Source organism: Gavialis gangeticus, unplaced genomic scaffold (assembly GCF_001723915.1).
Source record: "Gavialis gangeticus isolate Ggan-Ray unplaced genomic scaffold, GavGan_comp1, whole genome shotgun sequence".
Lineage (NCBI taxonomy): Eukaryota > Metazoa > Chordata > Crocodylia > Gavialidae > Gavialis > Gavialis gangeticus.
The window spans coordinates 163,480,762-163,490,775 of NW_017729024.1; the positions used below are offsets into that span (position 1 = coordinate 163,480,762).

The window sequence follows — 10,014 nt, forward strand, 5'->3', positions numbered from 1 at the left end:
GCATGATCTGGGGACTACAGGGCAGACCCTACATTGAAAGGCTGCGGGACCTAAACCTGTTCAGCCTTCACAAGAGAAGGCTGAGGGGGGACCTGGTGACTGTCTATAAACTCACTAGGGGGGACCAGAAGGGTTTAGGGGAGACACTGTTTCCCCCAGCGCCCCCTGGCATAACAAGGAACAATGGACACAAATTATTAGAGAGTAGGTTTAGATTAGACATCTGCAAGAACTACTTCACGGTCAGGGCGGCTAGGAGCTGGAACCAGCTTCCTAGGGAAGTGGTGCTGGCTCCTACCCTGGGGGTCTTTAAGAAGAGGCTTGATGACTACCTGGCTGGACTCATTTGAGTCCAGTCTTTTCTCCCGCCCAGGCAGGGGGTCGGACTTGAAGATCTACAAGGTCCCTTCCGACCCGACTTCTATGATTCAATGACTCCATGAAGTCACATTTGTCAGGTCTGAAATGGCAGTAAGCCTTAGCCTGGGATTGCTCTGAAACCGTTCTAAATTTAAGAGGGTATAATATTCCACAGATTTAGAATGGCTTAAAGGTAACATGTAACAGCACCCTATTAGGTACCTAATTACCCAAGTCCACTGACTTTCAGTACAAAGAGGTACCTAAACAGCTAGGCTGCTTGAGACTCAAGCTTCTAATCCTGTGGGTGGTTTTTAAAAATTTGCCCTGAGGCCTCAGTAATAGCAGGCCATAGCTTCAGGTGATGTGAATCAGTTTAATTCAGTGAAAAGCCATGGAACTCCTTCAGCTTACATATGTCCCACAGCTTTAAGCCATTTATTGGTACAAAGTTTGTGTATCTAAAGAAAGCAGCTAGCTTATGACACAAATGTTGTAGCATATGGCCACAAAGTGCATGTTCAAGGAGGAATAGAAAAAGGTATAGTTAAAATGAAGTTTCCTACACCCATATTGTTTATCTGGTAGAACATACAAGTGGGCCTAAATGTCATTATTTTTAATTGGAGGGTCACCTTAATGTATGAGTGCATATCAATACATGTCTATATATCCATCTCTGTGCCATAAATAGCAACGTGTTTTAGGAAAGATGAACAAAGGACAATCACAGCTACTCTGAAGTACTAAGACAGTTGTCTCTGTGTGCTCTACTTATGAAACTTCTCTTCTGCAACCCCAGCTGAAAATGCCTTATGTCTCTCCCACTTCTGTCATCACACATATGAAATGTGCTTAACTCTGCTTACAGATTTCTCATTTCTGTGCTCCTTCTTGTGCTGTCCCTGTCTGCACCACATGATTGATCCAGGTCTTCTAGCTCTGAGCGTTGTCAACAGGAGCTGCTGCTTTCTTCTGCAACCTGTTCTCTGCATGACTGTATCCTTCTGATCTCATTTTCTGGGGCTTCTTGTTTTGGTATTTCAGCCTTATTTCCTTGCTATGTTCAGAGCCCAGGAAACTGGATGTTTCTTGTTGATCTCAACTGTTGCAGGAAAAAAATGTACTTTAGTCTTATATCTAACAAATGATAATAGAAACTAAATCTTGTAGTTGGCTGCTTACCCAATGCATCAGATGTTCAGCCAGACAACTATTACAGAGCTGTGCTGAGTGGAGAAAAAACTCTGGCCTGTACTCTTGGCTTGGGTGCATATTTTATGTTGGGCTTTGTTATACAACCAGCAGTGGTTTTGATTGGAAATTGTTATACATTTATTTTATATCTTCAGGCTATTGGAGAGTTAATTCTACAAACATTTTAAAAAATTGATTATTTGTGTGCACGCATGTGTGTGTGAAAGAGAGGGAGGGAGAGACTTTTATTTTTGCCAGACAAGGCTTGAAAGTTTTGCCTTGGGGCTACTTCAGTGATCCTCTAATTTACCAGTTGCTGAATGTGGCTGTGGAAAGCATGGAAACAGAAGGCAGCAATGCTTACACTTACTAATTGTCCTTAGTGCCTGTACAGAGAGACTGGTGTCTAATGTGAAGAAATCTGAGCAAAATTCTGCACTGAACTAAGGGTTGTGGAGTTGGGCAAGGCCAAGAGAGGGTATGACTATGGCATACATTCCTAAAACCAGTGTCTGCCAAAAGGTGACCGCTTCTAGGAATTTCAGGACTATAATGCTTCCTTTGATCATGCTTCAGAGCTGAATGTAAAAGAAAGCAAGAGCTGGGACAGTCATGAAGACCAGTTTCTGACAAGGAAACCTGGCTGAAGTTTCCACACAAAACAAAGCTGTCAGATCCAGCTGCTAATTCCTTCATGGTATACACTGAGCAGACTTTCTTCCTGACCCATGAGCCTGCAATGCCTGCTTAATACACTGGCAAGTGTGTGTTATGGACCCTGTTCAGTGCTACATACACAGGGAGTGAGAGTTGCACAGCCCCAACTAGGAAGCTTTTGCTCTTCAGTTCAACCTACCTCTGCTTGTGGAGATCCTGGGCCAGTTCCCAGTATGTCAGATGAGGTGGCAGCTATGCTAGCTCCCCTTAACTTATTTGCTTTATTGGATGAAGCTAGCAGGGGTGGTATGTGAATAATGGCAAAGCAGTATAATTTTCTGATGGCTTTAATTGCAATGCATTCATGAAGCTGGTTTTTATTACAGGGGGAAAGAGGAGCACCAGGACCAAAAGGGACACCTGTAAGTGTCACTTCCAGCCGTAATGTACCCACCTGGCATTTCCACTGAAGAGAAGGGAGTGGGAATAGTGTCACTGTCAGAGAGCAATGGGAAAAGCAAACCTTTGTACTGTAAAGAGGAGCTTGTACTTGTCAAAAGGTTTATTACACAGAAAATAATTTCATTATTTCCATTACCAGAACACTTGTTGATCCACTCACTGTCTTCTCCCTTCACTGGACACATTGAAAGCAAAACCTGCATGTTTTTCTAGTTTGTTGTCTTTCCAATGGGACTAATTAGCTAACTGATAGTAAATGGCAGTAACAAACCTAACTGGGACAATGCCAGCAAATGGTTTCCTTAAGGGGAGAGAAGCATTAGGCCAGTGAAAGGGTGCTTGGTATGGTTAATGAATAAAAATTAGAAGAGGAAAAGATGGAGATGGGGGATGGTGAACCCCACTTTTGTTTGTCAGGGTGAAAATCAGCCTTGGTGTAGCAGGCCAGTACTCCCACTGGTATCCATACACCTTCATGTCTTTAAAAGTGTGGTTTTCAAGTCATGGGGACTGTGGTGGGATGTAGACCTTGGACAGTTCATCTGGGCAAGGGTTAATTCTATTATTTTAAGTTTGTTTTCTGAGGTAATTCAAGGCTTATTTAAAGGGAGACAATTTATTTCAAGCAGAAAGTAGTTATACAACCAATGCCTGAATTGCGCCCCGGGGAGGATTATATCAGTGTGTGTTCAGTGCATGGAAAGTGTGAAGCACCAGATGAGTGCTAAGTAATGAGTATGAATAATGACTGCACAACATATTTGCAGGGCCCTCCAGGCTCATTTGACTTCCTGCTGCTGATGATGGCAGACATCAGAAATGACATTGCTGAGCTGCAGGAGAGAGTGTTTGGACACAGGACTCACTCATCAACGGAGGAATTTCCCTTACCTCAGGAATTCATGAACTATCATGACACGGTAGATCTGGGCTCTGGAGAAGACTACAGACAAAGGACTGCACCCAGGGACCCCAGGACAGAGAAAGCAGCCCATCATTAGCCAGGCTTGGTTAAACGTGCCCAGGAAAACTGTGTAGAGCTGTACAGAAAAAATGCACTGATGATATAAATCATTACATTATTGTCCAGGTTTTTATTTAAACATCAGAACAGGAGAGATACAAGAGAAGACACAAGAGCAACAAAAGAGCTGGAGAGGAAGAGCAGGCATCACTGAGATAGGTTAGCTTGTTATAAACAAAATCAATCACTGCTTGACATAAGCGGTCTGATTCTGATCCCACTTTCATTGGTGCTGGGGAGGGTCAAAGGAGCACAAAAGACAACCCTCCCTCCCCCCATGTATGGCACCCCCCTGCCTTCTAAGCAGAGAGGGAATCGTGTTTGCAAGTGGGAATAAAGTATTGAAAAGGCACTCATTCCTTACATCTCTCTACACTGAAAAGTTGGTGTCACAGAACAGATTGCACTCCGTTCGTGTACAGTATCTGTTTCAAATTGCTGAAGCTGAGGGTGTTTTTGCCACCATTTTGATCTAAATACTATGTGAACAATTTTTCAGTGTGTTAAGCGCATTTTCCTTCAATGTCATATTTTGCATGGGTTCTGATTTTACAGCACGTTTAATGTTAAAATCCCTGTAACAAATGCATAGGAAAACCTTTTATTCTCCATTTCATTTTCAGGTATTGAACACGCCTCCAGGAGCAAACTTGAGTGAAACAAACAGGTCTTTCCCAAAATCTCTGTTTAGTTTTTTAATCACTTTCATGCCTTCTTTGCAAGAGAACATATGCTATAATGTCTGCACTTATAGCACTGTCCTTGTCATACAAATGTTGCAGATTAGGCTGTAATGCTGACCCGGCATGCTGTCAGTAGCGGAGCCAGCATACTCAGAAAAGCTTCCTGAAGTTTGTGAAATCTGGAACTCTTGTGTATATTTTCTTTGGAGGACATTTCAGTTCCTCTAACCGCGTTCCAGTTACTTGCCACCTGTATGTTTCGGGCAATGTTAATAAGTAAGGTATTTCTTCACTCTTGTTCTCTTGATCTTAAAAGTGTGCCCCACATTAAAAGGAACTGTGTGATTGATGCAGATTAGACTAATTACAGTGGTTCTTATACTGTGGCTCAAAGACCCTCAATGTTCTAAAAATCTCTGTCTCCTGAGTTGCTGATTCAAGTAATTCTGACAACCAAGGGGTGGAGAGGTAGTGTTTTGGAAGAAAAAAAGTGTGTCCAAGGGACAAATGGACAGCAAAATGCAAGTAACCTAAAGCATCAGCAGTGTCTGTGGCCTACTGAGTTAATTTCTTGTAGGAACTGCATATGCACGTCATATTCATAGACTCTAAATGTACACATAGGTACACGTTTAATACAACCTGCTGGATCAAGTTGATTGTTTTTTAAAATGCAGACTAATGATGGGCAATCATTCAAGATTCCCTCCCCCTGCAAATGTGATCTGGAATTGGACACTGATTTTTAGTCCTAGGCTTTGCTTTTTCAGGTGTATCAAATAATGCATCAGAAGCTTCCTCAGTTTGGGTTGACCAGAGAACTCAAAGGGGCAAATTGCCTTGTTGCATAGACATACCTAATGGAAGAGAAATCTCACCCTGACTCAAGATGGTGCCGAGGCGCATGCCTGACAGTAAGAATATGAGTAGTTCCACTAAAGGCAGTTGGGACTGATGATGTGCTTAAAGTTACCCCCATGATGAAGTCCATTCCTGAATCAGAGCTGTAGTATTTCCATCATGTCATTCTAGTGCTGGAGGGTGTGGGGTCAAAAGGGCTTTGTCCCTCTATGGAACAAGCATGGCAGAGGGATTGCGGGGAGTAGCTATTCCCCCTAGTCCTGTCCTGTCCTGTGTCCCTCCCTCCCTCCACATGGTCCTCACATGCACAAAGTGCCTTAGTTGGATCCCAGGGACTGGGCCTGGTGCAGCTGAAGCAGGTCTCCTATTTCCACATGGCAGGGAACCCCCTTTTGTGCAGAACTGCCTAAGGTGATTTAACTGCGGGCATGTTTATAGTACAGATATGGTTTGTATGGACCATTCTTGTTATGTTTTCAATTAACCTTATGGTAATTTTCACAATAACTGAGCTATATCAGAAATCACTTTGTTTAGGATATTTATATAGGCACAAATCCTCAGATGGAAAGGTAAGCCATGCTCTTTTCTTCAACTAACCTGACACTTTGTATAAATACAAAAGTATAGCTTCCAGATTCCAGCTGGGTCACTGGGGAAAGGGGTTCTTTGGCTGTAAATAATTTTTCGTCATGGCTCTTAAAATTACAAGAAGCAAGAATCCAACATTTGAACATACAAACAGCTGCTCTTACATCTAGTATCATTATTTAGTCTCCTGCACATGACAGCTTTGTTTTGTATAATTAAATACTATGTATAATTTAATTAGAAAGAAATAAGTTAAACTGTTGAGTTATAAATAGAATGATGATAAAGAGTTCATTATTTTATTAATGTGGGATATAAAAGGTATTTAATGGAAACATCTGCAAAATTGTGTAGTGGTGGAGAAAATTTTAATACTTGTGGGTTTGTGTTTATTTCTAAGAAAATCAACGAAGCTGATGGAGTCTTCCCTATACAAGCTATTCTCAAAAAGTTGAAATACTGAAGTAAAACATAGTCACCTGAAAGCTGTCTTTGTAATCGGGGTGAATCTGAAAAATAGGGGGAAAAATTAAGATTAAGTGGCCTTAGAGTAATCCACACAGAATTCATTGGTATTGCAGGTAAGGGTTTCTAACAAGTCACTGTCCAGTTGTATTTCATAAATAACACATTAGAATCCAGTCGGTATCAATGTAAGATGAGGACTGGGTCTGTGAATTTGTTTTTCATTTGCCAATAGGCACACAAGTTTTGTTATACATTTTGATAATTATATTGGTCTCTTTATTTATAATAAGTATATGAAATACTAGATTATGTATAAAATGATTGTGATTATATGAAGTATTCTTAATAACAAAGATATTTTTCGTATGCTGGTAGTTGTTTCTGTTTTTTAAAAACTCTTTTTTGTTGTTGAAATTTTCCAGATTTAATGTGGTAAAAACAAAATGCTTGGGAGTGGCACTGGAATATCACCCACCTGACGCAGGCAGCTCAGCCTACTCTGTTGTTCCACATATAACCAAGCTGTACCTATACAGTAAAGTGGCCTGTTCATATCAAAATAGAGATTTGGGGCATATCTAGGCTGCCTTCTCCCGTGGTACAGAATGACACCATTAAACCACTTTCTGCCCACTCCTTCCTGCTCCAAACAAGCCAAATGCATCAAAATGTAACGTACCTGCAGCTAGAGAGGTACTGTGTCCTCACCAGTAAGCCGGTCTGAGAGCTTGATGGGGTGGCGCCCAGAGTGACCTCAGTGCATTCCTTACACCCACTCTGTTCATTTTTTGGCTTGGTCTATGCAGAGTGATAGTAAGCGGGCAATTCATCATTCAATCCATCAGAAAATTTTTGGTGGAAAGGTTTTTGGCTGAAAATTTCAAGTTAGCCTCCAGACTACCTCAGGAAGCTACAGTGTGAACACCCTCTTCTTGCTGAGAGCCACGGTGTGCCATGACAATCCCATAGGTGTGGCACATCATGGGAAATTATATTTCCCAGTCAAAACAAACAACTTATCGGCTTTGGCGGGTTCTTTTTTATTGAGGAAAAGGTTAAAATATTCCACAGAAAGCAGGTATTTTTCTCTCAAAAAATACTTCACTCAGAAACCCAGTTTTCCACTGAAAAAGTTTGGATGTAAAATTTCCCCCAACCCTATTACTTATGTCCTTAATACTTGGTGAGTTTTTAAGACTCTATCCACATGAATACCTTAACAGTGAGCAATTTTCCCTACAACATGCAAGACCTGTTCATTTGTAACAAGTGTGCCTGCCTGCTATGTGGCATATTGTCCCACAGGAACCTCGTTTTTGTTCTCCTTGACTGCTTTTGTCAGCGTAACTTTGTGTGCATATGACATACTTTGGGGGGAGCTGGTGGTCGGAGAGTATTTTTCCTAAGAGCATTAGAATTGATTTACTTCTTAAACGTGGCTGTGTAATCATGGTACCTTGTAACCATAGTACCTCCACGGAGCAGGAGAAGGTGATGGGCATCATTGGTGAGACTGCACAGTCTGCTGCTGTGGTGTAGCTACAACCTAAAAGTTTTAAGGGAACAGAAGCGTTTAGGGCCATAAACTACCACAGATCTACCCTACTGATTTTCAGAATGGGAGATTGTTGTCCAAGGTAAATATGGTGGCTTCTTCACCACTGCTACTATAGCATTTCCACTGTTGTGTTTGCTTCACTTTGTATTGATCAGAAGCTTGGTGCAGACACAGTCTAAATCCATTTTCTGTGTTTGCTTTTAGAGCCACCAAGAAGAGTCCTCATGATGGTGGCTTTCAGGTTATCATACTGACCATTCTAGCCCTGTGGTGGGGAAGTACTTCTTGCAAACCCTGACACTGCACCACGCTCGTGGGGAGCCATCTCTATTACGATATGGTTATGACTGCAATGATGTCAGAAAAAATGGAAGCTGTTGCTTGGGGAATTAGCCATGTAGCTCCCAAGGACACTAATGAATAGTGATGTGAATTAAACCATGAACAGGGTGCTGAGGGAATTGGTGGGGGTCATAGCAGGGCCCCTGGCACGGCTCTATGAGTGCTTGTGGGGCATTGGCCTGGTACCAGAGGATTGGAAAAGGGCCAATGTGGTCCCCATTTACAAGAAGGGGAGAAAGGAGGACCCCGGCAATTATAGGCCAGTCAGTCTTACCTTGGTCCTTGGGAAGAACTTTTAGAAAATTATCAAGGAGCACATCTCCAATGGCCCAGCAGGGGAGGTAATGCTCAGGGGCAACCAACATGGGTTCATTGAGGGCAGATCCTGCCTGACTAACCTGATTTCTTTTTATGATCAGGTCACAAAGTCCCTGGATGAGGGTGTCAGGGTGGATGTCGTCGATCTGGACTTTAAGAAGGCCTTTGACACTGTTGCCTCAAAAAAACTAGGTGACTGAGACATTGATGCCTATACAGTCAGATGGGTGGCATATTGGCTAGATGGTTGCACCCAGAGAGTGGTGGTGGACGGGTCATTTTCGACTTAGAGGGATGCGGGCAGTGGAGTCCCCCAGGGCTCGGTTCTGGGGCCTGTGCTGTTCAACATCTTTATCAGCGATCTGGATGTGGGTGTGGAAAGCACGCTGTCCAAATTCGCTGACAACACTGAGTTGTGGGGCGAGGTGGGCATGCTGGAGGGGAGGGACAGGATCCAGCTAGGTCTAGACGGGTTACAGGGGTGGGTGGATGAGAATAGGATGTAATTCAATGCAGACAAGTGCAAGGTGCTGCATCTAGGGAGAAGGAATCAGCAACACACCCATAGGCTGGGGAACGCCCTTCTTGTCAACACGGTGGCAGAGAGGGATCTTGGAGTCACTGTTGACTCCAGGATGAACATGGACCGCCAATGCGAGGAAGCAGTCAGTAAGGCTAACTGCACCTTGTTGTGCATCTACAGATGCATCATGAGCAGGCCCAGGGAGGTGATCCTTCCCTCTATGCAACATTGGTCAGGCCACAGTTGAAGTACTGCATCCAGTTCTGGGCGCCGCGCTTCAAGAGGGATGTAGCTAGCATTGAGAGGGTCCAGAGGAGGGCCACTCGCATGGTCAGGAGCAGTGGGTCAGGCCGTACGAAGAGAGGCTGAAGGGCCTGAATCTATTCAGCCTCCACAAGAAAAGACTGAGAGGGGATCTGGTGGCCATTTACAAACTCACTAGGGGGGACCATCAGGAATTGGGGGAGGCTCTGTTCCCCCAGGCACCACCCAGGGTTACTAGGAATAACGGCCACAAATTGTTAGAGAGTAGGTTAAGGCTGGACATCAGGAGACATTACTTTACGGTTAGGGCTGCCAGGCTCTGGAACGGGCTCCCAAGTGAGGTAGTATTCTCTGCTTCCTTGGGGGTCTTCAAGAGGAGTCTGGACAGATATTTGGCTGGGGTGATCTGACCCCGGCACCCATTCCTGCCCGGGACAGGGGGTTGGATCTGATGACCTGTTTAGGTCCCTTCCAACCCTAAGCACTATAATATGATACTATGCATAAAGCACTGAAAATACAAAGTCGTTGCTTGCTAGACTTAGCTGTGATATAAAAGGCACATCATTTTTCATGTAGAGAACCATTAATTTTTCCGGAAATGGGAGAGAGTAGGCCTGCTACAAGAAATACCAACGTTCACTTGCTCTCTGTTGTTCATAGTTGTGTAGCAAGGGTCAGACCTAAATCCAAAAGCAGACTGAGG

The 10,014-nt window shown here is 43.4% G+C and overlaps 1 protein-coding gene across 1 annotated transcript in view; it reads left to right on the forward strand.

Moving 5' to 3' along the window:
• CCBE1 (collagen and calcium binding EGF domains 1) overlaps nt 1-6,666 on the forward strand; it is a gene marked incomplete at its 5' end in the record, with an annotated part of 65,199 nt that extends 58,533 nt beyond the window's left edge. Inside the window, 2 exons of the mRNA XM_019518279.1 lie at nt 2,601-2,636; nt 3,444-6,666. Coding sequence (XP_019373824.1) covers nt 2,601-2,636; nt 3,444-3,677 — 270 coding nt within the window. The remainder of the gene's footprint in view (nt 1-2,600; nt 2,637-3,443) is intronic.
• Nucleotides 6,667-10,014: the final 3,348 nt, after the last annotated feature.